Genomic DNA, 26,308 nt, shown 5'->3' with positions numbered 1-26,308 from the left:
TCCTCTACATTCAGCTGTGAATGTGTAACCAGTGAACATGGGTCACCGTGCAAGAGTAAACCTTTTTAATAATCACAAGACCTGCTTCACTGTGAATTAAAGTGGACTGCCCAAGCAGGTCGAATGCCATGGGAGACTGGCACTTATAACCACCTATAGATAGGCCCCATCAGATAATGTACTTATATCATGAAAATTGTCTTCCTTGGGTTTCCTCCTACTGTACCGCTGCCCAATTGATCACAACTTACCCCACAACCCATTAAGAACCCTGACACCATTTCAGCACCTAAATTCACCCCACTTCTGCCTCCCACCATGCCTCAACCTGACCCACAAAGTCCAAATCACTTAATTTTCTGCTCCCAGAGGTCTACTTCCATCATATAGATGACCCTGCAACATGCAGCACATCCACTCAACACCACAGCCTACTTCCTTCACTTGCTCCACAATGGCAAAGTTTTGAAAGAAAGGTTTTTGTTTGGGTTTTCCTTGCAAGACTTGTTCTGTTGCACACGATGCCTTGGGCTTTGTATGCAATAGAATTCAGCAGCTGCAAATCCATGCTCAAAACTACCATTGGCCAATTAAGTGTGCAGGTTTAATGAGCCTTCTCCAGAGAAGCATTTCTACCTTTATCACTGTGCACAAAGGAATATTGAATCTTCATTTATACTTCATAATAACTACTCACTGACAGCAGCAATTAAATCCTTATGCAACTTGTAAGTCATCAATGGCTCTACAAGACACCTAGAACAGAGAGAAAAAAAACCTTATTAGGCTTAAAACAGTTTGACAGTCAACAATATTAAACTTCTTTGCAACATTAAGGCAATTCCCAACTAGTTACACTAGTAGTATACTTGCAGACATCAGGTTTCATGCATCTTATAATTCACCTTGAGTGGCAAAATAATATGGCTGTATGCAAAAATGCAACAAACAGCCTTTGTGGGTTTTTTGTGTAAAAAAGTAATAGGATACCAGCCCAGATTTTATGTTGAGCAATGAGTTGCCCATATTCATCACTGGCCTATGAGACTCTGCTCACCTGTTGCATATTTCTCAAGGCAAGCACTATACCAAACCCATTGTAACCCTAAAGGCCAATCCTTGCACTGTGACAGAATCCGCAAGGCCCAAGGCACTTAACGTTGGGGCAGAGGGTGTTGGCAGAACAGACCCAGGAAAATCCTGAAGCTAAATTTAACCACCAGCTAAATCACACCTCATTGCTTAGCCATAGTGAAGGCTGTTATTACATTGAGACAAGCCATCTATTGCCCCAAAATCTCTGTCCCTGATTCACAATGTTTATTCAGTCCAAGGTACAATCTTCTGCTAAAAGCTGGTTCCTAGCCCTTCAAGCCTGGTTGAGTGCAGAGTGGGGGCTTCTTAATGTCAACAGCCTGCTGCACTCACAGATTAGTTTTGACAGTCAATGAAGTTCCATGGGCAAATGGAAGCTCCTGGCGATGTTATCTTTAAATGTTTCCAACCATATTTCCATGATATAAAAGGGGCTGTTCACCCCATCAAGTCTATGCCAGCTCACAGAGATATCGTCTACTCCACTAATTTTCCCTGCAACTTATTTGCCCCACATTCCCATCCCACCAATACTTGGGGCAATTTATAGTGGCTTTTTAAACTATCAACATTGAGAAGCATTCCAGAAACATTCCCAAACTACTAAAATATGTATTGACATTATTAGACATTAAAAGTAAATTGTAACATCTCCAAAAATACTTAAGTAAAAATTCAGTGTTGATCTCTTTTATCCCCATTTTCCCCTACCTGAGGTAGTTTTTAAGCCCACTTGTAATTGTCTTCATGTCCCACAATTCAGTGTCAAGATCCATATCAGGAGGTGCTTTAGGTGCTTTTGGAAGAACAGTGCATATAGTAGGTTTTAACATCAAGAATGAGTCAACTTTACAAAACATATCAATTACATAAATATCCCATTTTTAGGATTACTAATTTGAAAGGTTTTCTAAACAAATTATATATAGCATCTAAATACTAATAGTGAAAAAAATACTGAACTTTGGGTTAGAAATGCATTTGCACAAGTCTATTTTTGAATGTTATGCGATGGAATTTAAAATACTAAGTACATTTGGTTAGACTATGTGCACACAGTAAGTATGGAAATTGTAGCATATACCCCTGGACATATGAAATAAGCAAAGTCTGCTGAGTATATTTGAATGGTATTAATTGGCATGTAACACATGACTGAAATCACTCTCACAATTATATCAAGCACACATGTTCCAATCAGAGCAGGCCTTTACTGCAGGAGGGAGCAGTACCCAGGGGCTGAATACCTTCCACTGGATTGCTCAGAAAGGGCCTGTCCATATCTGGGCCACTACTGAGGAGCCCTTGTACTAGGTTGCCTTGAAGATTGTTCTTCATGGAGAGAAGTTTCTTTTCTCTTCTTTCTTCTTGAAGCCCCAACTATTATGATCTCTGGTGTCCAAACCTCCAGTGGCCAATTCTGGAGGAATACTGTGTCCATGCCAATACCCCAAAGGAAGGGAGGCGGGGTGGGCACAAGGTGGTGATAGGCAGATGCAAGTAAGAGGTAGTGATAGGCAGGTGCAGGGGAGGAGGAGAGACCCCAACCCGCCTCCCCTCCTTTGTCTACCTATAACTGCTCTGCTTTTCCCTCCTATATATTGGGATTCCTCTTTTCCTATCTTCAGTCCTGAAGAAGGGTCCTGACCTGAAAAATTGACCACCTGCTTTTCTCCATGGATGCTGCCTGGCCTGCTGAGTTCCTCCAGCATCATCGTGTCTTTCATCTAGGTTCCAGCATCTGCAGTCTTTTGTTTCTCTAGTTTAACTCGTGTATTTGTTTGGAAATAGATTGAGCAAACATATGATTAACGCTTATGGGCAGCTTTTCTGAGGCAAGTACTGAGTGCGTTTATGTCTGGGTTACTGAGGTTCTGATTGCCTGCTTGAGGTATTTTTAGAATTCAGTGTACCGTCTTCAATGCTTTCATTCACTTCTTAATCTGCAAAAACTGTACAACTGGCCCACAAAAATACCACCTGAACATCTTGACTCTCTGTCCCTTTCTACACCTTTAAGCAAGCTCAACAAATATTTTACCATGATAAAGGTGCAATATAAATGCAAGTTGTTGTTTCCCCTAGCTAGTGCACCTATGAGGAATGGTTAATATTTATTCAAAAATACTTTCTTTTTACAAAAGTTTCCTTAAAACTTCAAAACCAATGTGAATGACCAAGGTCAAAGTATAAACATCAAAAAGCAAGATGAATCGGTATGCAAAACATAGAGGATGTCTAGATGGAATGCTTAAAAAAAATGAAGAGAAGTAGTAAAATCTGAGGCAGAGGTCAACTGTTTTGTGATCCTGGAAAGGATGCACTAAATCTCAATCCGATTGTCATTGTGAATATCTTTCCTCAGCCTTATCACAAATAACACCATATACGTCCAATGCACTCCCTTCGTCTGGGAATTCTGACAAAGGGTCTTTGACCTGAAACATTAACTCTGTTTCTCTTCCCACAGAATGGCTGGCCTGCCGAGTATTTCTAGCATTTCTATTTTTATTTTAGATTTCCAACATCTGCAATTTTTTTTGATTTTCACTCCCTCCACTGTTTCCCTTCCCATCTTCAAATTATCATGTGTGCAGTTCTCTCGAGGATCCAATGTTATACACTCATCAGTTCTTCACCCACACACTGCTTCTTGGGTGCATCATGAGCAGTATGGAGTCAGGCTCCTCACATCAAAAAAAAACTCATGAAACGTATTAAAGGAAAACCTTCAATGTAGCAGTAATCTATAAGGTCCACGACAGAGTACATTATTCTTGTTAATTTGAATTACTGGAATAACTCTGAAAGAACTATGCTATTTCAATTTTGAAATATTGCTTATTTGAAATGTTAGATTGTTTTTGAGTGCAGAAGATAACTTTGAATTAACAGAAATCGATGTTAATTTCACCACATTCTTGTTATTTAATACATTTTCTAATAATGTTTTTAAATTGTCAAGTTATCACTCAATTTGAAAAATGTGGCCTAATTCATGAGTATGAATATATTTTCCAGCATGTCTCTTTTACATATAATCTTGTGCTTCTGGTTTATACCCTTGAGACATCATTCTTGTCTACTTGATGAACTATTATTGTCCTCAACATCTTCAACGATTATAAAAAGGGTCAGGCAACATGCAGTCCTAGTTAAGTTCTGATAATATGGTCTCTCAAAGTTCTGTTCAGAGAAAGGCTGTCTAGCACTTAAAACACAAAAACAAGGAACTAATAGTGGGTTAATCATAGATTTAATTTGTACAAATTAGTTGTTTAATTATTGAAGAAAAGGTTTTGGAACACATTGGATTCTTAAATTTGGATTAAGAATTTGTTACGTTTAAGAACCTATTTCTTAAATATAATTACTTTGTTATTCATGTATTATTGTAAAACAGACCCTTTGGTGCTTGATCTGGTCCACTGCTCATGGTATTCCTATGTTCACAATTGCTTTTTGTGGCCTTGTGGCCTGATGCCCTGGTTATTCAGAGATGGAGTGGGCTACGAGTAGCCAGACCTGATGGCCTTTTGACAGTGCATTGCTTTTGGAAGTTTTTAAACTGCTTTTAGATGCCACTGATATGCCTGCACCTGACCTCCAGCTCATTCCTGACTTGCAAAGGCATGGAAGTCGAAACAAACTGGCTCACAAGTTGCAGTTAGCTGACAGTTCTCCATGGAACTATCAGCTAAAATTCAACATATTCCAGCCTAATAGCACATCAGATAGATCTTTATTTGGGCAGGTTAAAGAAATTAGTCAATTAACACGGTGAACTTTAGCTTTCCATGAAAGCCATGTCGCTTTAGGAACACAGTGATTCTTCGGTACAGTGAGGATTTACTGCATAGGAGAGGGCTCCATCATCCAATTTCAGGGGTATTAGTAGAGCATTTTCTTTGAAAACATTTTTTTAAAAATTCTGTTGAAAGTTAATTCATTAATTTCTTTACACACATTAGTGACGAATAAGTGTCAGGTCTGAGTTGTAGCCTGGAGCTTCCATGTAAATTACCAACTATGTGTAGCTAAAAGATACTTTTACTTCCACAGCACATTTCAAATTGACACCTCACACAATGTTTGTTTTTTGAGGTACAATGGTTACCATGAAGGTGCAGTTGGTACTTTCTATTAACCTAGATTCTCTAGGTTTTTTCCCAATCTCCCATTGCTCTTTCGTTATATTCTATGATCTCTCATTCATCACTGCAGCATGTTCACCCTTTTGCTGATAAACCTCTATCAGCATCACAACATCTTTTCTATCCTGGGGTTAGTTACTAAACCATCATGTAATTGATTTCCTATGTGATCTGAAATGAGCAGGAATATCCTTTGACTCCGTAAAATATTTCCTTCTTGCCTTCCGAGCCTAACCGTCAGCTCTCATCTCTGTTCTGAGCTTCACTATTGCCTCCGTTTAAATGCAACTCTCACATATCCTTTGTTGAATAAGTTGCCTTGAGGAAGCCTGGGTTTTTGTTTCATGTGGAATCCTCTTATTCACTTTGACAACTCAATTATCTTTCATGGAAAAAGACTTGGATGCAAAATATCGTAGTATGCACAAATAGTAAACAAAGTGAACTTGTTTGTTTGCAAAAACACTCTCACTCCACCTCTGAAGAATCATTACAGTTCAACAGCAAAGAATCCTCTCAGCCTAACGAATATTTGTGGAAATATATAACTCCATTAATGTAACAAAGTCACATTACAGAAAGGTAAAAAGAAAACAGACTGTGACCCACCAATGCAAAGAATAGGAAAGAGGAATAAAAGTTTGATCGCACAGGTTTTCTTAAAAATGAAAACCATGGAGAGGGACGTAAGGAGATTTAAGGGAGGGAAACCCAAAGATGTCATCATACATATGTTAATTTTTTTAAAATCTTGAAGTCAAGATCAATTGTGCGTATTCTTAACACATTTTCCCAGATCACAAACACATGATTACTGCAGGCAGCAAAGAATCTTCAACCATTTCAAATTTAAGGGAGATTTCAAGGGGCCTTCTTCACTATACCTTTCCCAGTACTTGATCATTAAAAATCTGACCAACGACAATTACTTCTGGAATGATTCAGTTTTCTTCACTTGAATCTCAGTGGTATCTTGCATGACAGCCCTCAATTTCACAACTTCTCAAAAAAGGCTTCTAAAATGTCCCCAGTTGCCTTTGATCCCTTAAACACCAATGCCAAATGTAATAACTTTTTATTAACAATAACTGCAGAATACAGCCATAAAATTCGACTAAAATACTACAACTAAATCTCTGATAATCCACTAATTGATTGTTCTGAAATCCTGGTGGTTCAGCAACTGGCTTACCAGGTGATGTTTCCCACACTCCCTTTTAATTACTGTGGTCCTGATTCCATGATCCTTATAAACACTGAGGCCCAGCTTCCAGAACTCCTTACAAGCTCACTCCCACCCACATTTTAAATTCCTCAGAGCCCCATTCTCACTCTCCTTTTAAACCCACTGGGGTCCCCATTGCATTCTTCTTTTTAAACTCTTTAGTGTCTCATTCCAATGTTCCTTTAAGACATACTGGACCTCTGTTTCCCGTTTCCTTCAAACTCACCTTACTCACTGAAAAAAATGTTAAAAAGGAAAATTAAAAGTGGGTCAGGGTACTAATAGGAGTACCCTGAGCCACATTTAATAGCTTGGAAAATCTGCCAAGGTGCCGGATTATCACCATTTTAGTTTCTAAATAAATCCTTTTTAACTAAATACTACTTGCTCTTGCTCTGAGTCCCAAGGTAACAAAAAACTACCTATATATGATCTGAAATTCTAAACTCTGCATACTTTCCATCCAAATATCCTCCAGTAAAAAAATTTTCCATAGCTATATAGAAAGCAGCTATTCATAAACGTGTTCACCATAAACTGGGAAAAGACAGTTTAAGCAGAAGCTTGCCTGATTTCAAATGCCCTTCAACTATAAATACAATTCATTCTTGCTTAAAAAGCAGTAATGCCATTTTGAAAACGACACTAAAACTTTACACAAATCCTAAACAATGTTTGGAAAAAAAAATCAACTTTGATGGCACTGCTTAGCAGCAAATCAACTAATCAAGTTTTATCTACTGAAATCTATTAATGTATTAAAGGTTTTCAGGAATGACAGATCACTAACATATATAAGGATTTGAAGCTGTATTTAAGAGACAAAGATATCACATTTTACACAAGTATAACACATTTATATTCTCAGTTCTATAATGTCCAGTAAACACACCATCTGCTCAATATTATTTTGAAAATTAAAATAACTTCTTACCAAATACTGCATTCATCAGCTTCTGTACTTTGGAATTTACTCCACTCATTCTGTACAATCCCATGGCATTAATACCTAAGAATGTATATATTTTAATATTATGAAATATGGAAAAATGTGAATCAAACAAGCCCTTTCACATAAATTATAAACATCAAATGGCATTATTGTTAATTCCAATTCTAGCTTATAAAAGTGATCAAAAATCATGTACTATTAAGGTTTTTCAGTTTAATTTTTCCAGTTTTGTTTACAGTATTAGGAAGTTAAGATGTTCTCTAGAAGAAATACCATTTTCCAATAGCAGTAAATATTTTAATTGCAGATATTCTGTTTGGGTATGTCTAAGTTAGCCATTACTTTGGAGCCAATGTATTGAGAGTCTAGCAGAAGGTTGAAGAAAATGACGCTCAGAGCCTTGGTGGACATTCATACATCCTTGCTCTCAGGGAGAAGATGAGCTTTACCAGCTCATGGTGAACCTCTAGGAGGTAGTGTTTTATCTCAAGGAACCAGAATGACTGAGCAGCAAACATCAATTCCAGCAATGCTTAAACGGTGCACCAGTTAGTCACAGAGTGACACACTTACTCTAATTACTCAACATCATACAGTTGATGTCATTCTATAAAATAGGGAAACTATATTATGGGTAAATGTACTTGTCATGGGAAGAGATGAAGAATTCCTTGTACATAAAACATACAAAGTTCATCTCTGCACATAAAACACAAAGTTAGCAAGCAGGTACAGTAAGTAAACAGGAAGGCAAATGGAAATCTGGCATTTATTGAAAGGGATGTGAAATATAAAAGTAGGGGAGGCATTGTTGAGACCATAATTGGAATACTGCATATAGCTTTAGTCTTATTTAAGATGATCTTATTGAAACCTAATATTCTGATGAGTTTGACAAGTTTGTTGCACAATGTTTACCTTCCAAGGAGAACCCAGAACTAGGATACCCATTAAAAGCCCATTTCTTTTATCAGAGGACTGTGAATCTTTAGAATTCTCTATTTCAGATCTGTGGAGGCCAAGTCATTGCACATATTCTAGGCTGACTTAAGTGTTCGGTGGGGGGGGGGGGGGGGGGGGGGGGAGGGGGGGAGGTGGGTGGTGGTGGATGAGGTGGGATACCAATATTTATAGGGAAAGATCAGATCAGTCTTGGTTTTCTCCACTGGTGAAGCAGACTTGAAGAACAGTAGGGCTACTCCTGCTCCAATGTCATACCCTTACATAAATCAGCAAAATGAAAAATATTTGCTACGAATACATCTCTTGGGAACACATTCCATTTCAAATTACATTGACATCTCTGATCTCAGAGACTAAACAGGAAAATCAAAAAAAATCATCAACATTTTTACCTGCACCATAATGGTTTAAAATGATTCTCTGATTGATATTCATAAGTTAAAAGATCTGTTATGCACTCTTAGCTCCATAAGTAAAAATCTACTGCTCAAGAATATCTTTGCCTGCTAAACAGACTCTCAAGATATTAATGGCATGTTTTGCAAATCATATTGGTAACACAATATAAAAATTTAAAGTGTGCTCTTTAATTTAAATTCTAACTTTAATCTAAGAGCCAACTTTCTCTCTATTCCATCAAAGCTGCCATGTACTTCAACATGGGTGCTCATTACCATTGCTGAACTCCACTGGAATCTACAGCATCCCTAAATACAGGATCTTCCAGATAACTCCCAAAGAAATTCTGAAGGCCTTCAACCCATGCTGGAGAAGCCCCACATACTGAAGTGATATTCTGACTAACTAAACATTGATGTGCCAAGCTACAATATCAGCATTCTTCTGTTTCACTTGTTAACTGCACCACACCCTACAAGATACATTTATCTTCACTCTGCCAACAAACCCCACAACACCCAATTCTCCAATGGAAGACATTCTCCCCATCCACCCCTATCCTGCAAGAATGATCATCCTCCGCTTATGGTGAGGAGTCTCTTGATTCAGTGCACTTCTCTTTTCCCAATGGATAATGCCATTCTAGGTTACCATCATATTCTTGCTCATTAAAATTCTAGTTAAAGCCATCGAGTTGAGCAGTAAACACCTGAAAAAAATGCAAATCAGCATCTGCCGGGAGATTTCAATTGCAATTTAAGTCTGCCTTAAGCTACATAATCACAACCATCTTCAAACCCTCAACTTGAATCTGCCTCCCTACTACTGGAAAATGTTAGGCTTAACCCTCACCACAAACAAATTCATCTTGCAAACATTACCCCACCATCTTTACAGAAGTTGATATAGTTTCTGAACCTTTCAGCAATCTCTCTCCCCCACCCCTACTAATGGTGAGTTTTGAAAGCTGCTCAACATCCTCCACCTTGTGCTCAGAAACAGAGAGGACTTCACTTTCTTCTTTAATGCAGAAGTCTTGCCTACCAACCAATTCTCCACCTGCCTTCCTCATGTTACACATCTTACCATCACCCTCCTTTTTACCTCTTGCCATCTGTCTCTTGCTGCCTCTTGCATCTTTCCTCTAGACCTCCTACTTCTTGTTCTCCTTCTCCCCTTTCACTCTGACCTGCCTCTTTTCCCTGCCTGGTGTAAACTATCCTACACATGCACTCCCTAACCTGAATATTCCATATGAACTTGATTCCATATGTATAGTATCGTGGTAAGTAGACTTCTAATTGCAATATAATTACCAGTTTAGATGTCATTACATGCAAATGTTAAGAAGCAATAGTCAGTCCCTCACCTCTCATCTCCACAGCTTCAATGCACTTCCTTACAAAATTAAAACCTGCCTCATTAAGGTACACTGTAAAACAAAATTGAGTCTCTTACTTTCACAAGTAATTAAAACAGTGAGTTGTCAAATGCAGGAGAACATAATCAAAATTATCAATGTTATGTTTGCTAGATGCCCATCTTAAATCAGGTTTCAGCAATATTATCAAGTTATTTCAGCATTAGAATTTTTAAACTCTTGCTTATTTATAATTACTGAAATGCCATGTCTGTATGTTTGATGTATGCCACATTTTTATGGAATACAACACTAATTGGTGAATTTGCTAAATATTCAAAAATGCCACTTCATCTTTGATTATCGTGGAAGAGGTTTTAAAAATAATCAAAACACAAATTATGTTTACTACAACTAACATCACCTTGCTGTCAGTCCTACATTAGAAAGCAGTTGACTGAATAAATGATTAAAATATCTTTAATATCAATTCCATAACAAATTTTCAACATCAATAAATCTCAAAATGGTTACAAAGATTTATTGTGGAAATTTCCCCAAGGTTCAGAGACTACTTTTCAATTTAAGTAACATTTAGCTTCTAGAAATCCTATCATAATAGGATAAATGTTCCAAAAGCAGAATTAAATATTGGCTAATCATCCTGACAGAGTTATGGTGGCTTTTTTAGATGATATTCACTGTAGGCTTCATTCACAATATAGTTCTGCATGAAGAAAAAAAAATCATGCCTCAACATCCACCAGAATGTACATAAAATACTACATTTCAAAATGGTTGCAATGTCCAAGTTGGAGAAGACAAGAAAGTCACACCATCCAAGTATAAAGGTTAAATTATAACTGTACATTCTGTGCAATCAAAAATGAATTCACTTGCAACATTTTGTTTGTTGGTCCAAGTGTTCCTCGGTTTATTCAGTACTGAAATAAATTACTAGCATAGCTTTGGGATGCAGGAGGAAATTGGAACAGCTGACAGAAATCCACGACGTTCACAGAGAGAATGTGGCAGATTCCACACAGACAGCACCAGAGGTCAGGTTCAAATCTGGTTCTTGGAGCTGTGAGACTGCAGCACTAACTGCTATTCCACAGTACCATTAATAATTGCTGCTAATTTGAATTCTTGGCTATTTTCTAGCATCCTAGAGAGACCAACCGAGTCAAATGCCATTGCAAATAATTTGTATTCTACAGTTTCAAAATAAGTCACATGATTTTAATATATTATTTGTTAAATGCCTATTGAAACTCTATACTACAGAGTTTGAGAAGTTGATAATGATTCGATAGAACCATAAATCTTTAATAAAAGGGTTTGTGATAAACAGTGAAAGTTGTATCTTTCTGGGAATGGCCATTTATTAATAGAATTCACTTAGTGAATAAAAGACTTCTTACATTCTTCCTTCTTGTTGAGAAGAGGCAGAGTGTATATCTGCAAAAAAAAAAAGTTTTATTAATAATTTGTTAATTTTGATAATTACAGACACAACTAATAATAACCTGTATTAATTTTTCCCAGTGTGATCTAAAAACATAAACATAGGTTTAAACATAACACTGAGGTTGTAATATTATAATATTATTTGCTGTATAATATTCTGAGATTTAAGGGAGTTAACAGAATTTTTGTAGCAAAATACATGGTATAAGGTTACATCGCATTTTTTGTTGTTATATCTTTTACCAAAAAGGAACAAATCAATTTCATTCTGAAGCTGGAATTGTAATAGAAATACTCGAACTACGTTTTCTTCCAGGTGATAAATGAAATGGATTGCCAACTCAGCACCAAAACGTCCACCTTGTCTCATGTACTTCATAAACTGAACAGGAGGTTTAGATGCTCAGCAGTAATTTTGATCAATGAACTGAGCAAGTTAAATCACATAATTATCCTTTAGATTCCATTTGCTAAATTTTCTTGTGCCAATTTAGCTACTTATTACCAGCATTTCCTTACCATTAATAGCTACTGCAGTTCTCTGTCTTGAGGTAAAACGATTTTAAAGTACATGGAACCATTAATTTTTGAATAATTTATTAATTTTGGAACCTTGGGATACATTTTAGTCAGCCAAAAGTGGTAATTTGAATCTCTATGGTCCAGTAGTAACTTAGACACACCATACATGGTTAGTATTTGCATACTGCAGTGCTGTGGCTACGTTTCAACACCTTGAGCAAGTATGTACCACTCCTACAGTCTGTCAAGAGCAGCTGGTAAAAGGCCAACACTATGATGCAAATACAGAACACATATGAAGGAATTAAAAACTATGTTTCAGGAATGGTAAGGTGGTGTCCATTTGACATTGAAGCTTCTTTTTTATTCTATGTGGCATGGAGAACCACAAGGTCAGGGAATAGAGAAACAAATGTTACTGTCTCAAAGGATGACTTCAACATCAGTGAAGGATGCAAGTTTGTAAATCTATTGTTTGCCTTGTCTGCTTCCAAATAAGGACACCAAGGGGCACATTACTGAATACAATGTTCTCCCAAGTAAAATTAAGCAGCATTCTAAACAATGATGGGAAGAGTGTGTTAAGAGGAGATTCAAAATAGGTGTTCTAAATTACAAGTTTGATGAAATAAATAGTAAAAAAAACTATTTGCTGTTGGAAGAGGCAAAAATATAATTAGCTCACTAATTAGAAATTGGGTTAGGAGACCTGATTAAAAAGGTTAGGAGACCCGATTAAAAAATCTGAGCAGGTTGCTAGGGCCTGAAAGGGGATGATTGTTTCCATGTTTTGCAGAGAGTAATAATTATTTCTCTGATGAACTAAAAGCTGCACCTCAAGCTCCTTTGTGTTGCCCTGGGATTGAGGGGTTCTCCCCACATCCCCTCCCAGGATGTTGCTAAAGTTCAAATGGCATCTTTTAAATGAGCCAAGTATGACAAAGCATCTGTCACTTCACATCTCACTCTCCCTGGTACATAGTTGCCCATTAGGAGATGCATCAAGAAGAATTAGATCACCCATGCTCAGATCAGAGATCCAAAATGGATGAGGAGAAAGGTGAAGTCCAGAAAGAGGTAATTATCCTACACCACCTCACCCTAGGCAATCACCACGATCTTCAGGGCAATAATAACACTTTGGAATCAGAACAGACGTGAGGGGTAGGTTTTTTATTGAGAGAGTGGGGGATGCCTGGAATGAGTTGCCTGATAGGGTGGTGGAGGCAAATTCATTGGGAGCTTTTAAGGGGGGCTTGGATGGGCACATGAATGAGAGGAAAATAGAGGGATATGGATATGCTGTAGGTAGGAGGGATTAGCAATGTTGGCACAACATTGTGGGCCGAAGGACCGGTTCTGTGCTGTACTGTTCTATGTTCTATGATATAGTTGCCAGTTCTCTTCCAAAGACAAATAAAATTTGGGCCAAATAATGAATGCAACTGCAGGCCAGTTTGCTGATTAGATACATTATGCAAAGAAAAAAATACCGGTTCCTTTCCATCCATTGCTTCCAACCAAAGTTTTCTATTTGCTTCTGACTGAGCCTGCAGTGTAACAATGCCATGTCTAGAAAAGAAAAAAAAAGTACATAAGGAAAATTAAAATTACTTTAAATATTCTGGAGGAGCTTCACAAGTGTAAATTTGCACTATTTATAGTATATCAAATATCAGTGGCTCTAGAAATGATACGACTAAAATGTAAGCTTTCTTTCCTGTACAGTAAAGATATGCTATCAGCCAACAAACAACTTTCCAAATTGCACCAATGTAAAGGTTTTCACCTCTTAGGGGAAGACATTAATATTCAAGACAATTTCCTTGCTCCTCCTTTGAGGTCCTTGTACAAATCATTTCCACTACTCTTGGACAGCTCCATGGCTTCAAATCTGCAGACTATAAGCTGGAGCATGCTTACTGATCAGAACAGGGCAATAGACAATATAGTTAATTACTTCAAGTCTACAATTGTTTTTTTCATAGCTAAGCACCTTCATTGAACCTGGAGAGAAATAACTCTCAACTCCTCACCCACAACGAACAATGTCCTCTAAGAAATTTCTGCTGCATTCTCCACTTGCACCTCAGAAACCAAACACAAGGAATGTGTAAGCTTCTCCTCCTCCAGATATCAAGGTGCACCCATTCTGCTCCTCTGTCCTTCCCCTATTTGGTCATCCTCAAGCTCCAGCCTTCTGTAGTATCCATCCTCCACTGACTCTCCTCATTCCCTGTTCCTAACCAGTAAATATCTCTTTCTCACTGCCAAGTGCATGAAACAAGTTCTGTTGTCATGATGTCTCTGATCAGGAAATTAAATCAGAGAAAAAAAAACTCAGGAGATAGTACATTTCTGGAGAAGATAAACATCTTTTGATTTTAGCAGTTTTAGCATTATGGAGACACAAATGACTGCAGATGTTAAAATCTGGAGCCAAAAAAAAAGCTGCTGGGGGTACTCAGCAGATCAAGCAGCATCTGAGGGAAATGGAGGATGGCGGGCTGTAGAGCCTGTTTCTGTGCTGCATGATTCTATAACTCTTGGAAGGATGTTAAAAGAAAAATGAGTGCACAGCATAAGTTCACTATATGCTGCCTGCCCTTGTGGGAAGACACATATTCAAGAAATATTTGACAACTTTGAGCTCTTTAGTTACAAAAAAATTGTGAAATGATCTGATAGGAGTATTTAAAATTATGAAGCCTTGGTCAAGGTGAGGAGGTAAAATAAGAGGAATAGTAAAAAAAAATTAAATTAACAAAAGATTTCGGAAAGGGGCAATGGAAGTTTTGTTACTAAGAGGGAATACATTACTGGAACTGGCAGAGACTATTTGAGAATTTAAGAGTAGTTTAGCTGGAATGAAAGCAGAGGTATGAAAAGATATCAGAACAGGATAGTCTCATGGGGTTGGAATTTATGCTCTCATACAAGACAAACACCGACACTGGTTGAATTGAATAGCTGGTTTCCAGGCTGCGATTTATATTCAATGACAATTTCTGTCCAATGACTTCAAGGAAACAGTTTAACAGTATATATTTAACTCACCGTTCTACGACTTCAATATCAAAACAGAAGCGCTTGTCAATCGAGTCAGTCTTCCGTCGAATGCAAAATTTCAGTTTGAAAATTTCTGAAGCTGTGACAAGGCCATTCTATTTAATGAAAGATTAATAAGTCAGACATTCTCATGATAAATGCAACACAATTTCAGACAAGCCATTCTTGACTGGATAAAGGTAAATCAATATTTCACATCTTAATGATCTTTATTTTTTTTTACAAGTTATACCAATCCTATAATCCCACTTCTATTGCAAATACTTAATATAAACACTTGTTACATCAAAAATAAAAGTAGAACTGGACAAGACTACTTTTACTTACATGCATTTATATAGTTTTGTTAACATATTAAAACAATTCATTGCATTTTATTGGATCAGCATCAAAAATGACACCACACCATGACAGGTGATATTATGATAGGTGTTCAAAAGGTGGTCAAAAAGCTTAGTCTTAAGGAGCAACTTGAAGAACGATAAAGGTAGCAAGATGGAGAGGTTTAGGAAGGGGATGCTAGGGCGATTTTGGCCTTGAAGATGTAGGCTTAGAAGATCAGTTCATGGTCAAAAAGAATGCAAAGGTTTTGCACAATGTGGTTCAGCCTCAGACGGTAGCCAGAAAAATGGACAGAGTCGTTAAGTGGAAATAGAGCTCCTGTTGGGAAGCTTCTTCATACTATGTAATCAGCAAAAGTTCTACTCATCCATTAATGGAAGCAAGATAAACATTATGCCCAATCAAAAAGTGGCAGTGAGATGCACCTTTGAATCCTGTGTTTTGGGATGTTGGCATAGAGGGCAAACAAAGAGGGCACCAAAGATAGATCCTTGGGGACAATCAGAAGAGAAGCCTTTGCAGGATACAATGGTTATGACTGGATAGATCTGAACTGAAACAGCCAAGGGGGACCCTACCCAGCTGAGCAATAGAGGAGAACACTGTGGTCAATGAGTGTGGGCAGGTGGAGGAGGATGAGATGGGATGAGTTATTTTTGCTCTGATAAGGGATTATTGAGTTTTTGAATGATGGTGTAGAAGCAGAAACCTGATTAGAGTTATTCATATACGTTGTAAGATGGACATACCTATTACTTCTATAATGCAAAAAAAGTCAACCTTGAGTTGCTTATGTCAAATAAAATGAATTTACCAATTTTCCTCCTGACTTTGGTTCACATAAGGTCATTGAGAATGCTTTTGTTGCTTTGTCATATGTACAGTAGTGTTTTATCCAGGCAAACCCAAGGGGGCCTAAAAAGGAAAGACCTGCTGTCAAATGAGTATAATGGAGCAATACATATAGTGGTATAACCACATCAAGTCACATTTTTAATGTAATGACTGAAGAACCAGGAAAACAGTTAATTATTTCAATTTCATTGAAAATTCATTATCACAATATCACATTGTTTTCAAAGCAGAAATACTGAATCACGAAGATCATTTTATAAGATGCCTCTTCTCTGCCACAACTCAAGCCCAAGACATGCAAGGTGATAAAGCAATGGACAGAATTTTATTCCATTTTAGTTGTAAAACTAAGATAGGGCCCTCGACACTGCCACTACTCATTACTCTTCAGGGTTAATGGTGTATTTATACCAGACAGCAACAAATAATTTCACTCCAAATTGCTTCTTCTTTTATGTAGCATTTAAAAAGACAAGTTATCCAGTCAAATTCTGAACATTTCTACCCTACTGCAAAACAAAAGTTTTAAGGATTAGTCAAAGAAGCTGTTGCTAAATAGACAGGCAACTCTTAATATTAACAAGTCACCTGATCTTAAAGTGATGTGATAAGATCTCTTTATTAGTCACATGTACATCAAAACACACAGTGAAATGCATCTTTTGCGTAGTGTTCTGGGAACAGCCCGCAAGTGTCGCCACGCTTCCGGTGCCAACATAGCACGCCCACAACTTCCTAACCCATACGTCTTTGGTATGTGGGGGGAAACTGGAGCACCTGGAGGAAACCCACGCAGACACGGGGAGAACGTACAAACTACTTACAGACAGTGGCCGAATTTGAACCCAGGTCGCTGGCACTGTAAAGCGTTAAGCTAACCGCTACACTACCACACCTGTGTTCTACACTACCATGCTCTGGATGGTGCTGATATTCCACCCACCTCTCAAATGCATTTATACTGTTCTTTCAACATTTCCACATCCTCATTACTCTTTGGTGAAAGGTGTCTCTTCTGAATTCCTCAATTAATTTCTCTGTGACTATCTTATATTGATGACCTCTGGTTCTGCCTTTCCCCACAAGATGAAACACTCTCTGCATCAAAATATTTTCATAAGGGAAGACCGGCAGCCATGAGCCAAGCATGTAGATTTGGGGTTGGGTATGCAAGCAATTAAATTGGCTGGGAAAGACTTGATGGAGTTGTGGATTGGTCTTCTGGGACGTCTAGGGCTGTGAGGAGACCTCCATTGGAGCCACAGAGGATAACTGGCTCAGGGTCCTAGGCCTTATCAGCTGTTCAGGGCTGAGGGAGATGCTTGGAGGCTAGGTGGATAGGAAGCTGTAGGAGAGGAAGGAATATGGGCTGGATGGAGATGATGTGGGAGGTATGCCCCGAAGTATCAAAGGATTAGAAGATAACTATGTAACATTCCGAAGTCCCAAACCAGCACTGCATTGCTAAACACAGTTGTCCCAGGAGAGTCCTTCAATGACTGTTCCTGGGACAACTTGATCTTAGTTCTCCCATAATGTATCAAAAGATTTGCATGGGGAATGATGTCACCCCAGGATACTGAAACTATGTCAGATACACAAGGGTAAACCATGCTATAAGTGCCCAGTCAGATTCCTGGAGGGAAATGGGCAGGAAATGACTGGTTGATAGAATGTTTCTCCCTAAGTAAACACAAATAAAAGTGTTATGCAATTGAATTTCTAGGCAAAAGAAAAGAAAGAAAACTGAAAGGACTGAGAGACACAAAATATTTAAAAAAAGATAATTGGTTATGTTAAAAGGCAACAAATTGATGAGTGACTTATGATATTTCAAATATATTGACTATATTTTGTATACTTACGCTTCTCCTGGACATAGAGATACCCCTCCATTGTCCACTGTCCAGGTGGTTTGTAATCCTGAGGGGCTGACTTCATCCTCTGCATCAGTCTTTCCACTTCCTGCCTGGTACTTTCAAAATTATTTCTAGTCTTCAGTTGAAGTTAAATCATAAGATTACTTGCAATACTTGCATGGGAATCAAAAGCGCAACCAAGTGAAAATAGTCGCAATAGTGCTCACAGTTATTTATGCACAAATTGAACCATGACTTCTGGAGAACACAATTAAATGGAAACACACACGTGTTCTATCTGAAATGCGCTGCTCATAAGTGTGGAAAAGGTTTCAGTAAAGTTGTCAGATAAAAAGCATGGATTAAACCAATCAGCAAGGACTCTCGTCACTTTTCCCCTAAAGTTCCTGCTAAGTTCTAAAGAGACAACATCACACATTTCTGACTCTCTATACCCTTGCTGTACAAGAGCTAAGCCAAAAATCCATATCCTCAATCTTTTCATTCTCTCAGGACCTTAAAAACTAAAGTTTGTGTTAAGAATTCAGTGGGCATGATAACATGCATTCAAGCTTCACTGCACAGGGCCCAGGCCACTTTGGTGCATTGTCAAGGGGCAGGGTTATTCCACTGTGTATGATATGCATCATGTCATGCATGGTAGAATGTTCTGCTGGCCCTTCAGGTTGCGCACACACAAAATGCCAACCAAAACAAAATCTCTAACTACACTGTGCGTCAAGTTAATGCATCCAGCAATCTCTGCACATAACTGCTTCCAAGGTGACGTAATAAACATGGTGCAACACAACAGATATCCAGCTACCATTTCCTGCTGGAATCTCCAGGCTTCTAAAACTAAACTTAACACCACTGTTTCTTGATTTGCTTCATTTTTATTCAATCACGGCATTGTTGATGTCAACATTTTACCAAGGTTTTTGCAAAAGGAGAAATCTTACATTTTGTAGATTGTACTGCAGCTGCTGTTTGTATGGTGCAAATTCCTGTGCAAGCTCATAACCTTCATGGTAGAATGTGAATAATCCTTGAAGGAATGCCAACAGCTGGAGAAAAGTAAGCAGATTTTCACATTACAAACAATTATAAATAATCTGTTCAGCAATTGTAATTCACAAGATTTGCCCCACCTTGCAAACTATTAACAAACTAAATCCCAGAATTTAAATATAGGGGCTGCTGAATTTATATTATACCAAACAGTTCTTTTTAATATCTGCAGGCAAAAACCTTCTGGAGAATTTACATTTCAAAGCCATTTACAATAGTCCAGACCTATCCACTGGGTCAGAAGGAGCTATAAGTATCAATAAAAGAATTGAGAGACAATTATTTCCACAGTTTTGCAGGATATTAAGCAGATTGTGAAATTATCACTGAATCATTTATTTTGAAAAGCCAAATGTCAGTTTCAGACTCTTCTTCACACCTTCCCATGGACATGACCCCATCGTTGAACATTGGCCACTGCCTCCCAAGCAGTCATTGACCTCATTTTCTTGGGAGATCTTCCTTCCACAGCCTTATAGTCCCTCAACTCCACACAGTCCTCTAATACCATCTCCCCTTCATCCACAGGCAGGACTGACCCATAGACCCATTGTTTTAGCTTTCTCCTGCCCAACATTATTCATTTCTTCCAGACTGTATTCATTCTCCCTTTGTCTATTCACTTCCCACTTATAAATACCACACCTCTGATGACTTCCACCACTTGACAAGTTCCAGTTTTCTGCTTTCAACTGGCTCACCATTGCCATGGATCTCCAATCCCTCTGCATGTCCAAACCACTTCAGGGTGGTCTGAATGCCATTCACATCTTCCTTAGATAGAGACCCAACTGGTTCCCCTCCGCCACCACTCTCCTTCACCAGGCTGAACTTATTCTAGTATTTAAAAACTTTGCTTTAAGCACTATCCATATTCTCCAAGATAGCAGTGTGGTTATGGGAACTTGTATGGGCCCAAGATCTGCATAGAATAGTCCTTGCTTCAGTCCTAAGCTGCATCCCTCTACATCAACTACTTTCTTCTTGCATTCATGGTTATATTGGCTCTGCTTTTTGTACTTGTACAGAATCAAAAAAATTATCACCTTTGCTGTCAATTTCCACTCTGCTCTCATTTTCTCATGATCCATTACTGACTCTTCCCTGTCCTTTCTTGACATCTCCATCTTCATCTTCATCTAAGGTGATAGGTTAGCTACTATTTCCACTGTAAGCCCCGACTCCCACAGCTATCTTAGCTGCACCTCCTCGTATTCTGTTTCCTGTAAAGACACCATTCTTTTCTTCTATTTTCTCTGTTTCTATCAACTCTGATCTGGTGACGACTTTCTACATCAATGCCTTTAAGGTGTCTTCCTGTTTCCTTAATCATGGCTTTCCCCCTACCATAGTTAAACAGGGCTCTCCTCCATTTCCTGCACTTCTGTTCTGACTCTGTTGTCTCCGAGCCAGAACACAGATAGATTTCCCCTCATCTTCAACTACCACCACACCAAACCCGTACCAGCTTTTAATTGATCATCACCATAGCTTCCATCTCCAAACAGGATAGCACTATCAGACACATCTTTCCCACTACTCCCCATTCAGCATTCCAATGGGACCATTCCCTCTGTGACTCCACCTCCATCAACTACTCCCCTTTTCTCAGAACTTTACCATGTAACTGGAGGAGATCAAACACCTGCCCTTTTACCATATTCCTTCCCACCATCCAGGGACCCAAATATTCCTTCCAAGTGAAGCAGCAATTCAATTGCACCTTCCAACTTTCTGTTTTGCAATTGGTGCTAATGACATGATCTCCTCTACAATGGAGAAGCCAAAAGCAGATCTTTTGTAAATTCCATTTAGTCTGTAAAGCTCAGAGTAGCCTGTCACTTTAATTCTACATCCCGCTCTCACTGTGACCTCCCTGTCTTTGGGCTTCTTTGTGACTTCAATGACACTCAAGCCCAAGAAGCAGCATCTCATCTTCTGGTTGGGAATGTTGAAGCCCTTGGGACTTAATACTTAATTTAATATTTTCAGGTAATCACTCAGTTTTCTTTCCACGGATGCGCCTGTAACCTTTTGTTTCAATTTGTTGGTTCTTTTCCTTGTCTCCAACTGTTGATTTTTAAAACAGTTGTTATTTGACAACATTGCCGTATACCCTTTCACAAGCATCCTTTTTGTTCTCTCCACTTCATATCCTCTCTCAATTTAACACACTTATTTTCTCACTATTCCAGCTCTGACAAAGTGTCCTTGACCCAAAATGTGACCTATTGAGTGCTTCCAACATTTGTGGTTTTGTTTTTTTTAAATTATAAAAATATTAAAATGACTCATCATGTGTTAAGTGCATAGTTCAATGCGCCAACTTTAAAATAAAGAACTTTCAGGACATCCCAAAGATATTCACTGCCAATAACTGAAGTGGAGTCACTATTATAATACAGAGCAATGTCCCATAAACACCAATGATGGAGCCAAAAGAATCCTATAACTTTTCTTCATTCTACACACTCACATTCTGCAGTATGAAGTTGTGTCCATTATTTTTACTTGTATAATCAGAAGATATGGGCTTGAGTTCAGGAAAATTTTCCTCTCCCCTCTATTTGAGCCAGTATCTTTTGGCTTTAGAGCTGATGGCTAGGAACCAATTTGCCCGTTTCTCATCAAACTTAAAAGTTTGCATAACAATTCCCAATCTCCGTTCCTATCAAGGAGACAGTCCATGTTCCCTCGAGCCCTCCTAAAGTTAAATGTGAATTTGTTTCCCCTGTTCATTGTACCATTTTGAATACTCAGAAATGTACACGGTTTTCCAGTGATGGCCATAGGTCTCCCTTGTGCATTAACATTGTTGGGTAACTGTGGTACATCAATCAAAACCCTTACATCCATTTCACTTTCCTCATAACTATTGCAAAGTTGTTGTTAAGCTTCAGTGATCTATCCACTTGAACCTTGTGCATATTTGTCCCAAAACTATTTATCTTATAATCGGCTTATTTCCTTGACATAAGCATACTAGCTTCCATTTATCCACATTGTGTAAATTTCCAGTATTCAACCTCCTTTCTCAGTTTTAACTTTGTTAATTAGTTTGTCTGTTCTTTATTTTTTGCAGTCTGTCTCCACCACTGTTTGATACTGTTTGCAAAATTAGAAAGTTGTGATTCTAATTTGAACTGAATTTAGTTACATAAATTAAATCAGAGTAACAATGGCATTGTTCTAATTAGGGATTGGCCTAATTAGGGGCAGTCAACATGGCTTTGTGCAGGGCAGTCCACGCCTTACTAAATTGATTTGAGTTTTCTGAGGAGGTGACGAGGGTGATTGATGAAGATAGAGCAGTGGATGTTGTCCACATGGATTTTAGTATTTTGGCATTTGACAAGGTCCTTGACTTCAGGAAAGGGGGCGGTGCGCACGCTCCCGTTTACATGAGTGGTGCCGAGGTCAAGAGGGTTGAGAGCTTGAAACTAGGAGCAAACATTACCTATAGCCTGTCCTGGTCCAACCACATAGAAACCATGGCCAAGAAAATGCACCAGCACCTCTACTTCCTCAGGAGGCAAAAGACATTTGGCAAATTTGACCCTCACCACTTTTTATAGATGCACCATAGAAAGCATCCTATCTGGCTGCATCAGGCCTTGGTATGGCAACTGCTCTGCCCGTGACTGCAAGAAACTGCAGAGAACTGTGGACACAACTCAGCACATCATGGAAACCAGCCTCCCCTCCATGGTCTACACTTCTCTAGCCTTGGTAAAACAGCCAACATAATTAAAGACCCCACCCACCCCGGACATTCTCTCTTCCCCCCCACCCCACCCCCATTGGGCAGAAGATACAAAAGCCTGAAAGCACGTACCACCAGGCTCAAGGACAGCTTCTATCCCACAGTTATAAGACCATTGAACGGACCTCTTGTACAATAAGATGGACTCTTGACCTCGCAATCTACCTCATCACGGCCTTGCACCTTATTGTCTGCCTGCACTGCACTTTCTCTGTAACTGTAACACTTTATTCTGCATTCTGTTATTGGTTTTCCCTTCTACTACCTTGATGTGCTGATGTGATTAAATGATCTATATGGATGGCATGCAAAAGTTTTTCCACTGTAACTCAGTACATGTGACAATAATAAACCAATTTCCAATTTCCCTCATGGTAGGCTCATCCAGAAGATTACGATGCATAGGATCTATGGTGACTTAGCCAACTGGATTCAGAATTGGCTTGCCCATTGAAGACAGAGGGTAGTGGTGGAAGGGTGTTAGTTTGGCTGGAAGTCTGTGACTAGTGGCGTTCCGCAAAGATCAGTACTGCGACCTCTGCTGCTTGTTGATATACATAAATGACTTAGATGAAAGCATGGATGGATGGGTTAGTAAGTTTGCTGATAGCAAAAGATTGGTTGCCTTGTGGATTGGTAGAAGGTTGCCAAAGGATACAGCGGGATATAGATCAGTTGCAGATATGGGAGGAGGAATGGCAGATGGAGTTTAATCCAGCGAAGTGTGAGGTATTGCACTTTGGGAGATCAAATGCAAAGGGAAAGTACACAGTTAATGGCAGGACCCTTAACAGCATTGATGTACAGAGGGATCTTGAGTTCCAAGTCCATAGCTCTCTGAAAGTGACTGCACAAGTTGATAGGGTGGTAAAGGCAGTATATGGCTTGCTTGACTTTATTAGTTGAGGCATTGAGTCCAAAAGTCAGACAGTTATGTTACAGCATTAAAAATTCTGGTTAGGCTGCATCTGGAGTATTGAATTCAATTCTGGTCGCCCCATTAGAAGAAGGATATGGAGGCTTTGGAGAGGGTGCAGAAGAGGTTTACCAGGATGCTGCCTGGATTAGAGGGCATGTGCTATAAGGAGAGGTTGGACAAACTAGGGTTGTTTTCTCTGGAGCGGCAGAGGCTGAGGGGAGACCTGATAGAAGTTTATAAAATGAGAGGCATTGATAGAGTGGACAGCCAGTGTCTTTATCTCCAGGGTTGAAATGTCCACTATCAAAGGGCATGCACTTAAGGTGAGAGGGGGAACCTCATAGGAGAAATGTGGGGCAAGTTTTTGTTTTTACACAGAGATTAGTGGGTGCCTGGAATGTGCTGCCAGGAGTGGTTTTAGTGCAGGCAAATATGATAGAGGCACTTAAGAGGCTCTTAGATAGGCACATGAATGTGCAGAGAATGGAGGAATATGGACCATGTGCAGGCAGAAGGCATTAGGTGTCATAAGCTTAATTAGTTCGGCACAAAATCATGTGCTGTATTTTTCTATGTTCTATGTTTTATTGTTCGTTATAATGCATCCTGGCAACTCCGCAGTTCACAAGTTGCACTTCACCAAGATACTCCAGCATTGAGTTAGTAGTACATTTTAGTTTTTGATATCTAAAGCCAGCTTTAAAAAAAGAAAGAAAATAAAAATGCTGTGCATTTCATAACATCTCAAAGTACCCTCTTTACCTTCTATCTTACTTTTGAAAATATTCACAATTTCCCACAAAAAGCAATTTTGATACATTAATTATTCAATCTGGTAATCAGTTCTTGATAACCTCACTTGAGGGAAAATTGCTGTGTATTTTCCTTGTTCCTGCTTTGGGTTATATTATATGCACATGAAATTGTTTAAAAAAAGGCTTTACTTATATTTCTCATCTAGAAGTTTGGAACTCAGTGATGCAGTTCTCCCTTAGTAATCTCTAAAGTAGCCAAATAAACTGTGTATTCAAAGTCCTAAAATGGGACTGAATGTGTAACTTTCATATGTTGACAACTAAGTTAAATACAAATGCAAATTTTGAAAAAAAAAATCAGTCAGATATTTAGTCGTAGATTGATGGTGAACATGAAATTTCAGAATTCATTGAGATGGACAGGCAGTAATTATGAAGCTTTGTCCGAGTTCCACTTCTGAGGTTACTATGAAAAGAAAATTAATTGAACCACAACTATAAACATTTTCCTAATAAGAATTTCAGTTGTCATTTCAAGATGCATCTACGGTTGTCTTGAAGTACTACTGAAAGTAAATAAATGCCAAAATAAAGTACTATAATACACTGGAGGGCAGTATAGACCAACACTCTACAGGCAAAATCTGTTTTGACACATTCTCCCATTCAGATAGAATCAACACCTTGCTTTAAATACTCAGTTCATTACAAGAAAATGTAGTACTTAAATATAGTTTGAATAAGTAAAAGCGTACACATCACATAAACTCAGAAGTTTGTCTAAAATTTTTTTTGATTCAAAATTATCTATCACACAGATTAAGACTGAGCTGACATGCAAGGTCTGTGGGTGGTGGTTCCAGTATCCAGCCACTCACAGGCCTGGATTTAATTAGTACTGTGAGATCGGAAGGAGCTGAGTACAAGATGTCCGTGCATCTACGACTCTGCTCCATCATTCAACTCCTCCTAATTGTACTGGATCCCTCTGCATCACACTGGGGAATTTGCTTCTATGAACCACTGCCAGCCAGATCTACCCATTAAGGACAGTTCAGTTGCATATTCTAGTTTATTATTTATTTATTGTTTTAATGAACAATTAAAAATATGAATGTTTAAATAATGTAAATAGTTCAATCATTTTTAAATGCATCTATATATCAGAGATATCTACTAAATTTTACAAACTCTCACAGACTTTAACAGGACACAGTTTTACACATCTGCCAAGGCCTGTCAGGGCATTCTAGGGAAGGGATCCAGGGCCTGGTCACTACAGAGGCCTTGCTGCCCTATTCTGGGATCGGGAGGCCCAGGACAATTGACCCATGTATCCAGGCCAAGAAGCGTGGGAGTGAGACTGGTCAGTAATCTGAATTATATGTTGCATTTTACAAATCTAAATCTTGAACAGGTGAAAGAGTCCAGAGATACAAGTTATTACATTAAATCTGCCAATCTTCCATGGCATGTTTGCTGTAAGTTAGAGGATGTTATGGTTGGGAATAAACAACATTAGGACATACGTTCTC

At 38.6% G+C, this 26,308-nt stretch overlaps 1 protein-coding gene across 2 annotated transcripts in view; it reads right to left on the bottom strand.

Annotated features, from left to right (window-relative positions):
• arhgap42a (Rho GTPase activating protein 42a) overlaps positions 1-26,308 on the bottom strand; it is a 231,924-nt gene that overhangs the window by 29,693 nt on the left and 175,923 nt on the right. For both annotated transcript variants that reach the window (XM_052026620.1, XM_052026621.1), the window contains exons 7-16: positions 19,228-19,332; positions 18,272-18,401; positions 16,366-16,466; positions 15,198-15,304; positions 13,634-13,712; positions 11,573-11,609; positions 10,158-10,220; positions 7,409-7,483; positions 1,807-1,891; positions 698-756 (exon numbers count right to left, since the gene is read on the bottom strand). In XM_052026620.1, the coding sequence (XP_051882580.1) occupies positions 698-756; positions 1,807-1,891; positions 7,409-7,483; positions 10,158-10,220; positions 11,573-11,609; positions 13,634-13,712; positions 15,198-15,304; positions 16,366-16,466; positions 18,272-18,401; positions 19,228-19,332 (841 nt within the window). The remainder of the gene's footprint in view (positions 1-697; positions 757-1,806; positions 1,892-7,408; positions 7,484-10,157; positions 10,221-11,572; positions 11,610-13,633; positions 13,713-15,197; positions 15,305-16,365; positions 16,467-18,271; positions 18,402-19,227; positions 19,333-26,308) is intronic.

This window comes from Pristis pectinata, chromosome 11, assembly GCF_009764475.1.
Source record: "Pristis pectinata isolate sPriPec2 chromosome 11, sPriPec2.1.pri, whole genome shotgun sequence".
Lineage (NCBI taxonomy): Eukaryota > Metazoa > Chordata > Chondrichthyes > Rhinopristiformes > Pristidae > Pristis > Pristis pectinata.
Note: the sequence above shows the minus strand (reverse complement) of the source record. Positions and strands in the feature narration are given on the sequence as shown.